This window comes from Cricetulus griseus, chromosome 5 (genome assembly GCF_003668045.3).
Source record: "Cricetulus griseus strain 17A/GY chromosome 5, alternate assembly CriGri-PICRH-1.0, whole genome shotgun sequence".
NCBI lineage: Eukaryota > Metazoa > Chordata > Mammalia > Rodentia > Cricetidae > Cricetulus > Cricetulus griseus.
The window spans coordinates 183,365,577-183,384,041 of record NC_048598.1 but is presented as its reverse complement, the minus strand read 5'-3'; the positions used below and the strand labels follow the sequence as shown (position 1 = coordinate 183,384,041).

The following is an 18,465-nucleotide window of genomic DNA, read 5'->3' as shown; positions in this document are numbered from 1 at the left end:
GGATGTGTTTCTTGCTCACTGTCACCACAAGTGGCTGCAAAGCCTGTCTCTCTTCCCCTGATGGTCTCAGTGCTGACCTCTGGCCCTACAGGTTCTCCAACTCTATCAGATCACCCAGATTAACCATGGCCTGATGATGGTTGGGCCTTCAGGAAGTGGCAAGAGCATGGCTTGGCGTGTGCTACTGAAAGCTCTTGAGAGACTTGAGGGTGTGGAGGGCGTGGCCCACATAATTGACCCCAAAGCCATCAGCAAAGACCACCTCTATGGAACCTTGGACCCCAACACCAGGGAGTGGACAGATGGCCTCTTCACACACGTGCTAAGAAAGTATGTGTACTATGGTTGATATCCAGATTTCAGAGACTGGGGGCCCAAGCGCTGTAGTCGCTATGTTCATTGTCTTCTCCACAAAATGCATACAAATAGCAGAATCCATTGGGGAGGGTAAGCATTTTAAATCTAGGAACCCTGGTTTGAGAAAGCTGTTGGAATCTCTTTTCAAACCAGGATCATAGACAATGTGAGAGGTGAGCTGCAGAAGCGCCAGTGGATTGTCTTTGATGGCGACGTGGACCCCGAGTGGGTGGAGAACCTTAACTCCGTCCTAGACGACAACAAGCTCTTGACGCTACCTAATGGGGAGCGCCTCAGCCTGCCACCCAATGTGAGTAGCCACCTGTGTGTCCAGCCAGGGTTCACTGACACACAGCGCATGGCTCCGGGAAGAGGCTGCTTTGGTTATAGCCTCACCCACGAGTTAGTGTTTCACTTTCCAAGACTTCAGTTACCCCACTCATCTAAAGTGAACAGCTTACAAGTTTTAGGTAACTTTTGGTTTTTCGAGACAGGTTTTCTCTGTGTAGCCCTGGCTGTCTTGGAATTAGCTTTGTAGACCAGGCTTTTCTAGTCTGCTCCTAGAATTTTTCTGTTTACTGCTTCCTGTTGTTTATCTGTTACTGTGCCTGGTTTGTTAGTTGAAGTTTGTCCCTATGTGTAGGAGGACCCTGGTATACACAGGGCTCAGTGCTGTGCGAATAACCCAGTGTCCACAGGGAGTGTTAGAGTTGCTCCTGCAGATGAGGCACCGAGTGGCTGGCTGTGTGCAGTTGAGTTCAGTGGGGCCCACGGATTGGGCTGTGGGGGATGGGTGTGAAGGAAGGAAAGCACTGTGAGAGTTTGTGAGACTTTGTGTCAGGCTTGGTGCTTATGGGTCAGAAACAAGCAAGGGATTCTGGTTCCGTCTTGTTTGCTTCTTACATCACTTTATTAATCTCATCAGGTCCTTTTGGTGACCGACTGTCCAGTAGGTTCTGACGCTGCTCGGGTAGCTAGATGTTGTGAGATAGCAGACTCTGGGGTTAAGGGTCTGGAATCTCTCACCTTCTGATTAGAACCTGGTGAGAGATCTGGGCAGAACACCTAACCCTGGATGTGGGTGCAGATAGAACAGGCCTGTACTTGAAGTGGGTTTGGGTGTATGGAACATGGGAGCAATATTGCTAGGAGATACCTGCTCGCCGAGGCTTGCCATGACAGTACCCCGAGAAAAGTGAGCATATAGATAAAGGAATTCTAATATTCAAGTTTCTACCAACTTTGTATCATCAAATTTACCTAATTCTTCCTCAAAGGTGCGCATAATGTTTGAAGTACAGGACTTGAAATATGCAACCCTGGCCACAGTGTCTCGCTGCGGCATGGTGTGGTTCAGTGAGGATGTACTCAGCACAGACATGATCTTCAATAACTTCCTGGCCAGGCTGCGAAGCATCCCCCTGGATGAAGGGGAGGATGAGGCACAGCGTAGGCGAAAAGGCAAAGAAGACGAGGGTGAAGAGGCTGCTTCTCCGATGCTACAGGTATGCAGGCTGCCTGTTCTCTGAGGGGGCCCAGATCCCAGAGGGTGGGAATGAGAAACCCAACACTCAGTAGAGTAGCTTGCAAAAGTTAAAACTTAAAGGGAGAAAGCAAAGTGACTCAGTGGTAAGGACACTGCATCCATCCCTGCTGAACTGAGTTCTGTCTCTGGATCCCACATAGTGAAGGGCGAGAAGTGACTCCCACAGCTTTTCTTTGCTCTGACTCTACTGTATACTATGGCACACTCATACACACGCACATTCTCTCTCTTCCTCCCATTCTCCCCCCCCCCCCACACACACACGATAATTTTTTTAAAAATGAGAAAAAAGCCAGGTGGTGGTGGTGCACACCTTTAATCCCACTATTTGGGAGGCAGAGGCAGGTGGATCTCTGAGTTCAAGGGCAGCCAAGGTACACAGAGAAACCCTGTCTCAGAAACAAGCAAAAAACAAAATTTGAGAAAAATTTAAGGTACTCTTTCATTTACTTTCTTATTTTTCTTTGTAATTCACGAGTGACTGCCCTTACCCATGTTAGTAGGTGAGAGGTAGCGACCCTGAGGAGCCATCAGGGTGAAGAGATGAGAAATGAGGGCGGGCTATTGTAGCATTATCGAAATTATTTATCTCAAGGTCACATGACTCTCTCACAGACTTAGGTGAGAACAGATGCAACCTCCCAACATTTTTTAACTTTTTTTTTTTTTTTTTTTTTTAAAGACAGGGTCTCTCTCTGTGTAGCTCAGGCTAGCCTAGAACTCACAGTCTTCCTGCCTGAGCCTCCCAGGCACTGACTTCCTCACCATTTTGAAATGGTGTTTGTTCTTTCTTTTAGATCCAAAGAGATGCAGCAACGATTATGCAGCCTTACTTCACATCCAACGGCTTGGTCATCAAGGCCCTGGAGCACGCCTTCAAGCTGGAGCACATTATGGACCTGACACGCCTGCGCTGCCTGGGCTCGCTTTTCTCCATGCTGCACCAGGCCTGCCGCAATGTGGCACAGTATAATGCCAACCACCCCGATTTCCCCATGCAAATTGAGCAGCTGGAGCGCTACATTCAGGTCAGGACCGCTGGCAGCTAGGGCTCTGAGGAGCTCCAAAATGTTATGCCCTGTGCTGTCCTGGAGCAAGGTCAAGCTGTCCTGGGGAGGCGGGGCTGAGAGAGGTACAGAGGGTGCCCACTGTCCAATTAGGCTTCAGGGTTTGCCATTGCTGTCTTTCATTTTGTTCAAGTTGCTTAAAGACTTGATTTTTCAATAGCGCTATCTGGTCTACGCCATCCTCTGGTCGCTATCTGGGGACAGCCGGCTGAAAATGAGAGCAGAGCTGGGCGAGTACATCAGACGGATCACCACCGTGCCGCTGCCCACTGCACCCAACATACCCATCATTGACTATGAAGTAAGCATAGCTGGTTGCAGCCTCTACCCCTGGTTCAAGTTTGTGAGTGTGGTTTCTTCCGGAGCAGCCTGTTGTGAATCTGACTTTACCTTTTAGTGTCTTTGGTTTTGTAAGCTAGCAGGGAATGGGGAATAATTTGGCCTGTCCTTATTTTGGAAGATGTTACCTGTGTTAAAAATGAGTTAATCCAGGAAGGAGGAGGCACAGTAGCCACAGAGTGACTCACCCCATCTTGTTTGTAGGTGTCCATCAGTGGAGAATGGTCGCCCTGGCAGGCCAAGGTGCCTCAGATTGAAGTGGAGACACACAAGGTAGCAGCCCCAGATGTGGTCGTACCAACACTAGACACAGTCCGCCATGAAGCTCTCTTGTATACATGGCTGGCCGAACACAAGCCCCTGGTTTTATGTGGCCCTCCTGGGTCTGGCAAGACCATGACACTCTTCAGCGCCCTCCGGGCCTTGCCCGACATGGAGGTAAGGTCAGGAGATGGTACAAGCAAAAGCTTTTGGGATGAAATGTGGGCTTGGACTTAGAAGCTCATTTTGTGTCTATCTATCCAAAGGTCGTGGGCCTTAACTTTTCAAGCGCCACCACACCGGAACTGCTGCTGAAGACTTTCGACCACTACTGCGAGTACAGGCGCACACCTAACGGTGTCGTCCTGGCTCCCGTCCAGCTCGGCAAATGGCTAGTGTTGTTCTGTGATGAAATCAACTTGCCAGATATGGATAAGTATGGCACACAGAGGGTCATCTCCTTCATCAGACAGGTGTGTGCACGTCCAGGGCTCCTTCTCCCGAAGTGATTGCCATTCACGTCTTGCTCCTAACTGTCAACACACCCTTTTCCTTCAGATGGTGGAGCATGGAGGCTTCTATCGTACCTCAGACCAAACATGGGTGAAGCTAGAGAGAATCCAGTTTGTTGGGGCTTGTAATCCACCCACTGACCCTGGGAGAAAGCCCCTCTCACACAGGTTAGCGCTCATGGACTTTTGACTGCTCTGACGAACATAGTACAGCTGCAGTCTGATTTGAATTGTGAAGGTAACAAAAACACAGAAAGATGGGCTGGTCTGATGGCTGGCTCACAAGTAAAGCAGGTGCCTTCTAACCCTGACAGCTGGGGTTCAGTTCCCGGAACTCAAAAGGTGGACCGAGAACCAACACGTGCAAGTTGTCCTCTGACCTCAATGGGCACCCTGTGGCTCATGCTCTCCACACTAATTGATTAAAAATAAGTAGAAAAGATATTTTAAAATATTTCCTATTAAATGGTTCCTCCTGGGTTAATTGTCCTGCACAGTTATATGTTAAAAGTAAAAGCATTAATAGCTGGACAAGATGGCATGTGCCTGTATACCTAGACTTTACAGCAAGAGGTCCGAGGAACAAGAGTCGGGGGCACCTGAGCTCAGAGCAAAACCATCTCAAGATGTTAAAGCAAAGCATGTGGCCAGCGCCAGTGTTCCATGCAGAAAGTGGGTTCAGTCCCTGCATTACCACCAAAAAATAACCAAGAAAGAGGGGGACATTGACTTCATGGGAGTAATGAACGGCTCACACCCATCTGCAAGGCCGAAGTGAAACTGGAATAGGCCTTAATTCTTGGCTTGATTATTGCAAATTCTGTGTACTTTTCCATGGTATGTCAGACCCCAGCCCCAGCAGAGTTGTGGCCTGGGTCAGCTCTGACATCAGTCCAGTTGAGTAGATTGGGAGTGATTGACTTAATCCATGGTGAGGTGTTAAGCTGTGCTGTCTCGGTGCAGGTTTTTACGACACGTGCCTGTCGTATATGTGGATTACCCAGGGCCGGCCTCCCTGACGCAGATCTATGGTACCTTCAACCGAGCCATGCTGAGGCTCATCCCCTCGCTCCGCACCTATGCAGAGCCCCTCACTGCTGCCATGGTGGAGTTCTACACCATGTCCCAGGTACGTGAGCCTCCTCTCCTCAGAATGCTTTTCCTCTACAGCAAAAACCCTGTTGAAAGACTGGATCCAGCCAGGACTGGTGGCACAAGCTTGTAATGTCAGCTGCCCAGGAGGTTGAGGCAGGAAGATTGCAAGCCCATTATTCGATATTCCTTGAACATTTAAAGATCACATTAGGAGCAGTAGTGAAGTGGTTGATCTTTTCCCCAAAAACCCACATGGTAGGAAGAGAGAACCAACTCCCTCAAGTTACCCTCTGATAGAGCTCCACTCCAGTGTACACAAACAACACACACGGGGGGGGGGGCAGGGGGGGATTAATGGGTATAAAATACACTTTTTCTCATTTTTAAAACTACATGTAGCTGGGCGGTGGTGGCTCACACCTTTAATCCCAGTACTCGGGAGGCAGAGGCAGGTGGAGCTCTATGCATTTGAGGCCAGCCTGGTCTACATAGTGAGTTCCAAGATAGCTAGAGCTACATAGTGAGGCCCTGTCTCGGTATAAAAACAATAAAAAGCCATCTGAATAAATAAACCCACATGTTAGAACTGGAGTTGTAAAAATGAAAAGTTCTTACTTAAAAATAGATCTTTGGGCTGGGAGGTGCTTAACTGATCCAGTACTCATGTTGCTAGGTCAAAGACAGCCTGTGTCATATGGGACTTTGCCGCTAAGAATACAAATAAATCTTTACCCTGCTGAGAAATATTGCTTTTTTGACCTGCGTGGCCCTTTAACGGGTGCTGGGCTGTCCACACCATGTCTGCACACCATGTCTGTAGTGCTTTGGTTCTTTCTGTGCTATCCTGCGAAGACTTTTTTTTGTTTTTGTTTGGCGGGGGGAGGGGAGGGGACACGACACCCAAGGACTTTTTTAATCTATGCATTTAATTGATTTAGGTATTTTTTTTTCTCATGGGTATTTTATAGTATAAACATTAAAAGGTTCTTTTAGGTTTTTTATTTTGTATATGGGAGTTTTGTCTGCATGTCTCTCTATGTACAAGTGTGTGTGATACTGAAGAGGGTGTCAGATCCCCTGTGACTGGAGTTCAAAACAGTTGTGAGCACCATGTGGATGCTGGGATTTAACCCAGAGTGCCCCAGAAGAGCAGCAAGTACTAGCCACTGAGCAATCTCTCTAACTTGTTTTTGTTTCTGTGAACTTTTCTTTTGTCCCTTGTTTGCTTTGTTATTTAGGGCAGGGTCTAATTATTCAGCCCTAGCACTGTTGTAGACGAGGCTGGCCTCAACTCACAGAGATCAGCCTGAGTGCTGGGATTAAAGGTGTGTGCCACCATCTTTAAATCTTAGGGATCCCAGGCTGACCCACTATGCAGCCAAGGATGACCCTAAACCCCACCTCCCTAGCTAGGACATGCTCCTAGCTAGGTATGCTCCACAGCTGATCCTAGATGCTTATTGCATCCCCAGAGTGAGAAGTATGAGTCTGATTTTATTTTGTGGCATCTGCTTTTGTTGGGGTCTGTGGAGGGAAGGGCTGTGTCTGTTCTCTGATCTTTATGAGAATTTAATATCAGGGATGGAACACAGGGCCTCTGACATCCTGGATGGGTGCTCTACACTAGCTCCACCCAGCCTAGCTGTTTCAACCTTAACATTGCTTACTAGTTCATTCTTGAATACCTTAGGGCTACATTCTCTTTAGTACAGAAACATTTTATAGCATTCACCTTTTAACCTCGTGTTCACATTATCAGACATTGACATAAGCTCCGTTTTCCACTCCTGCAGGAGAGATTCACTCAGGACACACAGCCACACTACATCTACTCACCCCGAGAGATGACTAGGTGGGTAAGAGGAATTTTTGAAGCCCTGAGGCCTCTGGAGACATTGCCTGTTGAAGGCCTCATTCGCATCTGGGCCCACGAAGCCCTGCGTCTCTTCCAAGACAGGTAAGAGTCCTCTGATTACATTCTTGCCTCTTTGCATTCTGGGTCCTCTGTCGGCATCTGGGCGAGGCTGGCCCGGCCCACCCATGCACGATTCAGGTGGGCAGCAGTAGAGGTGACCAACTTAGTGTATTTTGATGTGGATCACAGCCACCTGCAGGTCTTGTTTCCATGGGATTCCTCCGTATTGTCTGCTGTTGTGTGACTCCGCAAGGGGTTTCAGTGGACAGTTTAAGCAACACCAGCACCCCAGATGTGCACCCATGGGTGCTATGGGCTTTACAAAGCATGGACTCACTGCAGAGTAAATTGTCTGTCACAGTGTCATGTCCTGTCCCGTCCTGTCCCCACCGTGCACAGCTCCTTCCTGTGCTTCCTACTCTCGACCGATTTGCTCTGTGGCTCTAGGCGTTGGCTGTTGTACCGCTAAGTGGCCAGGGCCAAAGGAGGAAATGGTGGCCTGGGTGTTGTGGATTGTGGGAGCCCTCTAGTTTCAGTCTCACAAGCAAAGTATTTTTTCTTTTGCCCTCCAGGGAGTCTTGGAAACAACTGATATTTTGTTGTGTAAACTTTAATGCCATGCCATCTTTGTAGTTCAGTAGAGTGGTGTTCTGCCTATATGTATGCCTGCAGGCCAGAAGAGGGCACCAGATCTCATTCTAGATGGTTTTGAGCCACCATGTGGTTGCTGGGAATTGAACCACAGGATCTCTGGAGGAGCAGCCACTGCTCTTAACCTCGGAGCCATCTCACCAGCTCTCTTTCCTGTTTTTAATGTCATATGTTTTATTATTATAAGAGCCTTTTGGGCTTATTTCTGTGTTCATGAGATTAACTCTAGATTTCTAACAGCAGCGCTTTGTTTGTTATGAGACAAGGTCCCAGTATGTAGCCCTGGCTATACTGAAACTTGCTTTGTAGACCATAAGCTAGCCTTGAACTCAGAGATCCACCTGCCTCTGCCTCTGCCTCTGCTGGGATTAAAGGCGTGCGCCACCATCGCCTGGGTCATTTCATTTCTTAAATCAGTCTTGTACAGTCTCATGATGCCAGGATCTATTTATCATCAAAATATCATATTGCTTAAGCCATGTCCATCCCCAGAAACTGAGAGATGGAGGCTGTCACCAAGCCTCGGTGACTGACACTTGTGCTGCTGTCCTTATAACAGGCTTGTGGAGGATGAAGAGCGGCGCTGGACAGATGAAAACATTGACATGGTTGCCCTGAAGCACTTCCCTAACATAGACAAAGAGAAAGCCATGAACCGGCCTATCCTCTATAGCAACTGGTTGTCCAAGGTAACAGACCATGCCGGCAGCACGAAGTATGTTTAGTCTTTGGGTATGGGGCAGAAAGCCCCAGGAGATACATAGCTGTCCTAGCCTCTCAGTGTATTCCTCCCGTGAGTGATCCATGGGCAGGAGCAATGGTCTCTGGCAGCTGCAGAAGGTCCCCTGAGCATCATACTTACTTTATCCCCTTCACACTAAAAATGGGCAAGTTCTGTGAATGCCAAGTGCTAAATGGCAGTGACATTTGTCAATAGCTGTAAATTGTCCTTTTCCTGTAAAAAGAGAATGTTTCCCGTTTAGTCTTGGTGCACATTTCATGCAGAGATCACTGCTGATCTGGGGTTAGTCAAAACTTCCGCAAAGGGAGGGACAGAGGGTCTATCTCCTGTCTGGAGGTCTGACAGGCACAGCATTGGGTATGGAGAGAGTCATAGCTGGGCTGGGTGTGTGGCTCAGTGGTAGAGCACTTGCCTAATGCATGAGACCCTGGGTTCCATGCCCAGAGCTACCTAAAGCAACATAATGAATCCCCATCCCAAAAACAAATCGTAATGGAATAAAACAAGAGTTCCGAATATCCAGGGGTGTCTGCCTGTCAGGAGGCAGACTGCTATGAGAGACAGCAGGGTAGATTGCTCAGTGACACTAGAACTTTCCGGATTCCAAACTGTGTAGCCCATCTTTGTTATTTGCAGCAAACCTTTACCAATGTTTTTTTGTTTTGTTTTGTTTTGTTTTTGTTGTTTGTTTGTTTTTTACTGTTTATGGAGTCTTGTGAAGAGCAAGCATTCTTAGCAGCTTAACCACCTCTAGCTAGTGTTAGGTGTGTCGTGAGCTGTAGGTTGTCTGTATGTTTCCCTTCTCTGCACTCGGCCTGTGTTGAGCAATCCTCACTGTCTTGCTAGGTTTCCCTGTGTGTGCCTGCCTGCGTCTTCCAGCTTTGCTAACCTCTTGATCTGTTCTCTGCTTTCTGTTCTGATTATAGTGGTACAGGCCCTCATGCCTGCTTTTTCATGAATATCTTGACCATTCTCAACTCTTTCCTCTTCCAAATATGCCTTAGAATTGGCTTGTGAGCTTCCTCCAAGAGTGTCATCAGCCACCCGTGAGCTTTTGGTGGGAGTACACTTGAGTCTGAGTTTGGATAGGATGACGGGTGTGATGTGTGCTTTCTACAGTCAGGGCTCCAGGGGGATCAGTACAAAGAATCTTTCCTGTGAATGCTCAAAGCATCTGGATGCTATCTTCTTTTTTTTGTTGTTTTTTGTTTGTTTGCTTGTTTTAGGGGGAGGGGGGGTTTCAAGACAGGGTTTCTCTGTGGCTTTGGAGTCTATCCTGGCACTTGCTCTTGTAGACCAAGCTGGTCTCGAACTCACAGAGATCCGCCTGCCTCTGCCTCCCGAGTGCTTGGATTAAAGACGTGCACCACCCAGCAGTCTTGCTGTGCATTCTTAAGCAGTTCTTGGGTGTCATAGAGTTGCATGTCTAATAGCTCTGACCTGATTAGTGTGCATTCTGCTTTTTTATTTTTCCCAAAAAGGATTACATCCCAGTAGACCAAGAAGAGCTAAGAGATTATGTCAAGGCTAGGTTGAAGGTCTTCTATGAAGAAGAACTTGATGTTCCCTTGGTCTTGTTCAATGAAGTGCTTGACCATGTGCTCAGGATTGACAGGTAGGCTTTTCCTGTTACTGCCACAGTCCCCTCCTCTGCCTTATGCAGGGTCACCCTGGGCCTCATGCTGTTTTTCCCAGCACCTTCCCCTCATCCCTCAGTCCAGCCTACTGTCCTGAGCTTTCACTCAGGAAGAACCTTTCTTCCTCCGCTAACTCTGTAGGCCTGCTGCCTGTTTGGGTCCTCCTCCAACTTCCGGCTAGAGCTGGGTTCATCTCTCTCATGTCATTGGCATTTAGAGGGCAGGGCTGTGTCTTCCTGGTCTTTGCATGTCCGCTAGACCTGGCACTCAACTGCTGCTCCCAAATGCTGTAACATACAAATTCAAGGCATGATGAAAATGCCTTAACACCATCCTAGAGAAGTCATGACCATGAGTATCAGATGGGAAGTGAGTCATACAAGCCTGAAAATGTATCTCCTCTGATAATGTTACAGAATATTCCGACAGCCTCAAGGTCATCTGCTTCTGATTGGTGTTAGCGGGGCTGGAAAAACCACCCTATCTCGTTTTGTCGCCTGGATGAATGGCTTGAGTGTGTACCAGATTAAGGTGGGTCTGTTGGGTAGCCTCTTAGTTGCAGAGTCTTGATTCTGCATGTAGCTGTTGTATGAGAAAAGTCCTAACTTGTGGCTGCTTCTGCAGGTCCATAGGAAGTACACAGGGGAAGACTTTGATGAAGATCTTAGGACAGTACTGAGACGTTCTGGCTGTAAAAATGAAAAGATAGCATTCATAATGGATGAATCCAATGTCTTAGACTCTGGATTCCTGGAGCGAATGAACACCCTTCTGGCCAATGGAGAGGTAGGGAGCGGTGTGTTGAAGTGTGTTGTGTGACATCTAGTTACAAGGTGATTAAGCCGCAGTGGGGTTGTTCTGTCCCCAGGTCCCTGGGCTCTTTGAAGGAGACGAGTATGCCACGCTGATGACTCAGTGCAAAGAGGGGGCCCAGAAGGAAGGACTGATGCTAGACTCCCATGAGGAGCTCTACAAGTGGTTCACCAGCCAGGTGATCCGAAACCTGCACGTAGTGTTCACCATGAACCCGTCCTCAGAGGGGCTCAAGGACCGGGCAGCCACTTCACCAGCCCTTTTCAATAGGTAATGCTGACCTTTGCTGCCTCCAGGTCTGGGGACTGGGCTTCCATCCAAGGCAAACCCACTCTGGGGAGCTGTTCCAGATGTGAGCATCTTTTCCAGGTGTGTGCTAAATTGGTTTGGTGACTGGTCCACTGAAGCACTATATCAAGTCGGCAAAGAATTCACCAGTAAGATGGACCTGGAGAAGCCAAACTATATAGTCCCTGACTACATGCCGGTTGTGTATGACAAACTGCCACAGCCACCAACTCACCGGGAGGCCATCGTGAACAGCTGCGTGTTCGTTCATCAGACTCTTCACCAGGTATGTGCAGTTTTGGCCAGGTGGGCAAAAGCTTTGCAGGCTCTCAGAGCCAACACTGCTGCTGTAGTGCAAAAGCTCCCATGTGCCGTAGAGAGCACAGGAGTGACTGTTCCCAGTGAATCTTCACCACCATCCTGCACTTGAGAACTGCAGTGCAGGCTGTGACCTGCTGCCCCGAGTGCTCAGCCCTCACTTGAGGAGCTTTCTAACAGACACATCTAATCTCCTGACTGTTGGGAAACCTTTATGAAGCACACTCAGCTGGGTGCAGCCTGTCACCTTGTGTTCCTGCAGCCGTCCCAGTGCCCTATGTCTGGTACCTCCCTTCCAACAGCAGCCAAAGCTGTTTAATCACAAGCAGCCTGCTCTTAACTCTTTGTGTCCACTGGAGATAAGCAAAAGGGAGGTAGATTCGACCTTTGGTGACATCCCTGCAATCCCACACTCACTTGAGACCTTAAAACTTACTTAAAACCTTACCTTAAAACACACCACACTGTGCAGTGGTAGCGCACCCCTTTAATCCCAGCACTCAGGAGGCTGAGGCAGGCAGATCTCTGAGACCAAGGCCAGGCCCACTCCCCCATGTCTCACTGCAGTCTGACAGGGTATAGTTGAGGCTAACTTGAGGAGTGAAGAGTTGAACTTTGTTTTCTAAAAGGCCAATGCACGCCTGGCAAAGCGAGGAGGCAGAACGATGGCCATCACCCCGCGGCACTACCTAGACTTCATCAATCACTATGCCAACCTTTTCCATGAGAAGCGCAGCGAGTTGGAGGAGCAGCAGATGCATCTGAATGTTGGGCTCCGAAAAATCAAGGAAACTGTTGACCAGGTAGAGCAGGAGCAGCAGCCCTGCAGGACCACAGAGGGCCTGCTGCTTGTCTCTGTCTTGAGTGTGCTTTGTTCCTTAGGTGGAAGAACTGCGCCGTGACTTGAGGATCAAGAGCCAAGAGCTGGAAGTGAAGAACGCAGCAGCCAATGACAAGCTGAAGAAAATGGTGAAAGACCAGCAAGAGGCTGAAAAGAAAAAGGTACCTCCATCCCTTTATTCCAGGGAGCTCACCTGCAGGGCTGGGCGTGTGCGGTGGGAGGCTGGGTTTGAAAAGGGTTCTAAATTGAATGGGTTGGGCAGGAGGTGAGCTGTTTAAGGCTCACTTACCAAATTCATCAGTGTGTTAGCCATATGCACCTAAGCCATCCTTGCTTCCTAGGTCATGAGCCAAGAAATCCAGGAGCAGCTGCACAAGCAGCAGGAAGTAATTGCAGACAAGCAGATGAGTGTCAAGGAGGATCTTGATAAAGTGGAGCCTGCTGTCATTGAGGCCCAGAATGGTATGTAAATGCTGTCAGAGCCTGGACTGTGGCTTCACTGAAGACAACTGTGGCAGACATTGTATTTGGGCTTCCTGTGAGGCCCAGTGGTGTGTGTTTCTGGGAGCAGACATCTGAAGCTTTTCTAAGTGCTTCATCTGTCTTAGAGCAGAGCCATCTAACACCAGTCAGACTTACTCTAGTGAAGTCCTTCTTGTAAGAGAAAACGAGCAAAAGTACGCTCGCTGTCCTGCTGAGCCTGGGGTACAGGTCACAAGCAGCAGTGAGGCGAAGGGTGGAGGCTACTCAGATCCTATCTAAACAGTAAAAGCAGGGGCTGAAGAGACGGTGAGCAGTGAGAGTTCTGGCTGCTCTTGCAGAGAACCCGGGTTCAGTTCGTAACACCCACACGGCAGCTCACTACTTCCTGTAACTCCAGTTGCAATGGTTCCTGCATCTTCCTCTGGCTTCCTCAGGCACTGCACACACATGGGGCACATACACACCTGTCGGCAAAACACTCACACTCAGTGATGTGTGGGCACTTTAATCCCAGCACTCAGAAGACACAGGCTGGCAGGTCCCTAGTCACTCTTCCTCTGTTCCTAAAATGAGCTGAGCTGTGCTGTCTCACTCACTAGAGTGTTGCTGTGTCTGGTGGCCCAGTTAGTACAGCTTTCACTTCACATCCAAGAAAGAGGGTTACAGCCCCTACAGAGGCGCTGAGTTTCCACACAGATGGATACAAACAAAAGGGTTTCTGCTGAGTAACTAAAACTATTTACTACAATTTCAGTCTAAACAACTGCATTGCAGTTTATAACGGGTTAGCCTCTATTTAGAATAGCTCTTTAGGCCGGGCGTTGGCGGCGCACGCCTTTAATGCCAGCACTCGGGAGGCAGAGGCAGGAGGATCTCTGAGTTCGAGGCCAGCCTGGTCTCCAGAGCGAGTACCAGGATAGGCTCCAAAGCTACACAGAGAAACCCTGTCTCGAAAAACCAAAAAAAAAAAAAAAAAAAAAAGTAGCCCTTTAGACAGATGTAAAATATAGCAGATTAATGAGGCTTGCGCAGGCCTCAGCCTGTCTGTGGCTTGGGGTTGCTATCTGCCTCATAAAGCAAAAGCGGGTGTGTTATCTTCAAGGAGAACAAGCCATCTTCTCTGAAAAGTTTTCCTCTCCTACATAATTGAACCAGAGAAATAGCCTGGAGTGGTGGTGGACATTTAATCCCAGCTCTCAGGAAGTGGAGGCGGAGACGGGTGGATCTCTTGAAGACCAGACCAATCTATAGAGCCAGCTCCAGGCCAGCCAGGGCTACACAGAGAAACCTGTCTCATAAAGACCGAAGAGGGAGAGAGAATAATGTAGCTGGTTGACAGTATAATTCCTGAAACTGTAAAGCAAGCTACACCATGCTTGCTAGGGACAGTTTGCAGTTTAGGATGGGTGAGGTAAGGTGGCAAGTCTCACTCGGACTCTGTCTCCCCACCCACCCTGCTGGCCAGCTGTGAAGTCCATCAAGAAGCAGCACCTGGTGGAGGTGAGGTCCATGGCCAACCCTCCTGCCGCCGTGAAGCTGGCCCTGGAGTCCATCTGCCTGCTGCTGGGGGAGAGCACCACAGACTGGAAGCAGATCCGCTCCATCATCATGAGAGAGAACTTCATCCCCACCATCGTCAACTTCTCGGCCGAGGAGATCAGGTGAGGGCCACGCGGCGGGAGTTGAGGAGTGTGCTCCCTCACTTCGGGGACACTGGTGTTTTCTTGTGGCAGTTTTCAGTGGACTTTTCTAGAGGCTCTGCTTGGTCATCTCTGCATGTCTTCCACCAAGGGAACATGGGTCACACTAATCTCACAGGTGCCTTTCAACAGTGTCGAAGAGAGAGCCAGCATCCTCCTGCCAGCATCACCTTCATCCTGCAAATAGCTGAGTGCAACGGGCTCAGCCCTTGCTGCCGAAGAGCAAGGCTCTTCCTGCTGTTGCCCCAGAACTGGCCCGAGTTGCTGTAGTAAGGGGACCAGAGCCAAAAAGAGGCTGTCAGAGCCTGTCCTCAGCAGCCCTGTCACCTTAACCTGAGAACCAGGGCTCAGCCAGCATCATCAGAAGTGCTAGGCCTTTACATTTGTGTTTCATAAAAAAATGCATTATTTCTGTGCATGCTTAGAAATAATTTCCTCTCCCAGTGATGCCATAAGAGAGAAGATGAAGAAAAACTACATGTCCAACCCCAGTTATAACTATGAAATCGTCAACCGGGCTTCCCTGGCTTGCGGCCCCATGGTGAAGTGGGCAATTGCACAGGTAGGCTCCTGACAGCCGGCCCTGCAGATGGGAGAGAGCCTCCTGTCACTTCTTTGCGTCCATTATCTGCTTGCTGCTATGGTGATTTTCTGGGGTTTTGTTTGTTTACATTTAAAAGAAAAACATAGTACGGGTTAGGTGGAAATAAGCGTGGCTGCCAGGAGGACAAGGTGGAGAAAAGTCATGCAGTTTTGTCCAGTGTGGGATAGATAACATGGCTCATTGGGAAAGATAATGGCACTGTCAAGAGTGGGGGTGGGGGTGGGGGGAGGGAGAGGGAGAGGGAAAGTATATGTGAAAATATTAATAATTTAATAAAAAAAGAAAAGAAAAAAAAAAAAAAAAAAAAAACTAGTGGGCCACAAGAGCCCAGAGAGCCGGTTTTTACTGGGGAGGTGCTGGTACATGGGGGTGGGTGTGCACCCCGTAGGCATGTCGAGGTCAGCTTGTGGGGTCAGTTCTATCTAGCCTCCCACCTCTATATGGGTTGAGAACCAAACTCTGGTGTCCAGGCTTACATGGCAAGCATTTTGACCTTCTGGGCCACCTTACTAGCCCTAAGGTTTAAGTTTTGGGTTGATTTAGTTTGGGGTTTTCATTTCTAAGGTTTTTAATTATGAATGTGTGCACATGAGAAATCCAGAAAAGGCCTGAGTGCTAGAAACAAACTTGGGTCTGTCATGTAAGAGTGGAAATCGGTCTTACCTGCTGAGCCGTCTCTCTGGCCTGAATTTGGTTTTTGAGGGAATCTCCCTTTATCTCCCAGGCTACTGCAGCCCAGGTGCCAGGACTGCAAGCACCAGCACCATCCCTTGCTTTATCTTTAACTGGCTCTCCTAAGTAATGGGCTTCCTTGTGGCATTTTTCACACATTCATGCCATCGTGCCTTGCCCTTCCCAGCTGAACTATGCAGACATGTTAAAGAGAGTGGAACCCCTGAGGAATGAGCTGCAAAAGCTGGAGGACGATGCCAAGGACAACCAGCAGAAAGCCAATGAGGTGGAGCAGATGATCCGGGATCTGGAGGCCAGCATCGCCCGGTACAAGGAAGAGTATGCCGTCCTCATCTCAGAGGCGCAGGCCATCAAAGCAGACCTGGCAGCTGTCGAAGCAAAAGTAAGCCTTGCCTTGCAGCCCAAGATTCTCTGAACTCAGTTACTGAGAAAGATCCTCATGGCCACTGGATGAGCAGGTGTTGACTCATACACCGTGTCTTGTTGAGGCAGTGAACCAGCTGTGTGTTTGGCCTGAGATTGCACTAAGTACATTCACTTTCACTCACACCCCCTGGAGTACTTTAAATAGGCCACCAGGGTGTCTTCCCCTTCGGCCATACCTGGCAATTCCCAGATCATGCAGATCTCCCAGGCCTGAAAGTAATGCTCTGCCCTTGGCTTGTGCTCTGAAAAGACCCCCCCCCGCAACATTTTTTTTTCTTTTAGCTTTTCAAGACAAGGTCTCTGTGTGGCTTTGGAGGCTGCCCCGGAACTTGCTCTGTAGACTAGGCTGTCCTCAAACTCACAGAGATCCACCTGCCTCTGCCTCTGCCTCCCGAGTGCTGAGATTTAAAGCATGCTCCACCACCACCCAGTTTTTTTTGTTTGTTTTGTTTTAAAGATTTATTGATTTATTATGTACAGTGTTCTTCTGTCTACACATATCCCTGCAGGCCAGAAGAGGGCACCAGATGTCATTACAGGTGGTTGTGAGCCACCATGTGGTTGCTGGGAATTGAACTCAGGACCTCTGGAAGAGCAGTCAGTGCTCTTAACCTCTGAGCCATCTCTCCAGCCCCCACCACCCAGTTTTGACACGTTTTGTGTAGTGTCTATAACCCAGTCTGACCTCTCTAGACTACTTCTGAGTCCTCTCATTAATTCTGGGGTCGGGTGTGTGAATGCCATAGCACACATGTGGAAGCCAGAAGACACTTCCGTGGAGTTGGGGATGGAGCTCTGGTCATCAGGCTTTACTGATGGTCATCAGGCTTGGCAGCAAGAGCCTTTACTCCCTGAGCCGTCTCATTGGCCCATGGAGGAATTCCTTTGAATAGTGTCCAGGGTATTCTTGACCATGTCATGTGATCCCCTCCTGCCCCCTTAGGTAAACCGGAGCACTGCACTTCTGAAGAGTTTATCTGCTGAAAGGGAGCGTTGGGAAAAGACAAGTGAAACTTTCAAAAACCAGATGTCCACCATTGCTGGCGACTGCCTCCTGTCTGCGGCCTTCATTGCTTACGCAGGCTACTTTGACCAGCAGATGCGCCAGAACTTGTTTACCACCTGGTCTCACCACTTACAGCAAGCCAACATCCAGGTAACTGGTGCTCCAGCCAGCGCCGGGCACGCTAACCAAGTCCTAACTGGCCCATCTGTGGCTCTAAGTCACAGGGGAGATAACCAGCTTCCCTTTCAGTTCCGCACAGACATCGCAAGGACAGAGTATCTCTCCAATGCTGATGAGCGCCTCCGCTGGCAAGCCAGCTCCTTACCCGCTGATGACCTGTGCACAGAAAACGCCATCATGCTAAAGCGGTTCAATAGGTATGTGCTTCCAGGCCAGAGGTGCAGCTAGAGACTGGGGTGTGATTGTCCTGTTTAATTGTATTCACCTCACTTTTGGAAGAGATGAGTGGAAGGTGGTGTGTGGGAGGAGGTGCTAGAAGGTCAGAGTTCATTTTTAAATCTTGATTCAGTTCTGCTTACCATAGTAGTTTTTCAGAGAGGTTACTTGATTTAAACCACATCTGTTTGTGACTGTGGAATTTCTAGAGAGTGCTGTGTGGAGTGGTAGTTTCTTCCCATCTGACCAGGGGCCTCTGCCTTTCCTAATGGATGCTCTACCTACTCTCATGTCCCCTTCCCCTCAGGTATCCACTGATCATTGACCCCTCAGGACAGGCCACAGAGTTCATCATGAATGAGTATAAGGACCGGAAGATCACAAGGACCAGCTTCTTGGATGATGCCTTCCGGAAGAACTTGGAGAGCGCCCTGAGATTCGGCAATCCCCTTCTTGTCCAGGTGTGTGTCGACACTGGGATTTGTCCCTCCTACTCTGGTCCATCTCTATCTACAGCGGATGTAAAGGAAATCTAAATTACACAGCACAAACACTGATGATGCTTGAACTTTTTAGGCTTGCTTTGGTACTAAAACAAGAATAAAGCAAATGCCCAGCCAGGTATGCTGGCACACGTTTAATCCCAGCTCTCAGAAGGCAGGGGCAGAGGTGGATCTGAGTTCAAGGCCAACCTCATCTACATAATGAGTTCCAGGATAGCCAGAGCCACCCAAGAAAACCCTGAGGTGGTTAGCATCTCTCTGAGCTGGTTTTT

General features: G+C 48.9%; 1 protein-coding gene across 2 annotated transcripts in view; it reads left to right on the top strand.

The window, feature by feature from the left end:
• Dync1h1 (dynein cytoplasmic 1 heavy chain 1) overlaps nucleotides 1-18,465 on the top strand; it is a 61,997-nt gene that overhangs the window by 33,433 nt on the left and 10,099 nt on the right. For both annotated transcript variants that reach the window (XM_035445400.1, XM_027416595.2), the window contains exons 33-57: nucleotides 92-330; nucleotides 511-667; nucleotides 1,635-1,862; nucleotides 2,701-2,931; nucleotides 3,131-3,271; nucleotides 3,514-3,747; nucleotides 3,837-4,043; nucleotides 4,129-4,250; nucleotides 5,046-5,211; nucleotides 6,971-7,134; nucleotides 8,303-8,432; nucleotides 9,967-10,100; nucleotides 10,539-10,653; nucleotides 10,747-10,908; nucleotides 10,991-11,205; nucleotides 11,305-11,509; nucleotides 12,171-12,344; nucleotides 12,424-12,543; nucleotides 12,724-12,844; nucleotides 14,331-14,526; nucleotides 15,010-15,127; nucleotides 16,029-16,244; nucleotides 17,232-17,444; nucleotides 17,544-17,671; nucleotides 17,998-18,151. In XM_035445400.1, coding sequence (XP_035301291.1) covers nucleotides 92-330; nucleotides 511-667; nucleotides 1,635-1,862; nucleotides 2,701-2,931; nucleotides 3,131-3,271; nucleotides 3,514-3,747; nucleotides 3,837-4,043; nucleotides 4,129-4,250; nucleotides 5,046-5,211; nucleotides 6,971-7,134; nucleotides 8,303-8,432; nucleotides 9,967-10,100; nucleotides 10,539-10,653; nucleotides 10,747-10,908; nucleotides 10,991-11,205; nucleotides 11,305-11,509; nucleotides 12,171-12,344; nucleotides 12,424-12,543; nucleotides 12,724-12,844; nucleotides 14,331-14,526; nucleotides 15,010-15,127; nucleotides 16,029-16,244; nucleotides 17,232-17,444; nucleotides 17,544-17,671; nucleotides 17,998-18,151 — 4,290 coding nt within the window. The remainder of the gene's footprint in view (nucleotides 1-91; nucleotides 331-510; nucleotides 668-1,634; nucleotides 1,863-2,700; nucleotides 2,932-3,130; nucleotides 3,272-3,513; nucleotides 3,748-3,836; nucleotides 4,044-4,128; nucleotides 4,251-5,045; nucleotides 5,212-6,970; nucleotides 7,135-8,302; nucleotides 8,433-9,966; nucleotides 10,101-10,538; nucleotides 10,654-10,746; nucleotides 10,909-10,990; nucleotides 11,206-11,304; nucleotides 11,510-12,170; nucleotides 12,345-12,423; nucleotides 12,544-12,723; nucleotides 12,845-14,330; nucleotides 14,527-15,009; nucleotides 15,128-16,028; nucleotides 16,245-17,231; nucleotides 17,445-17,543; nucleotides 17,672-17,997; nucleotides 18,152-18,465) is intronic.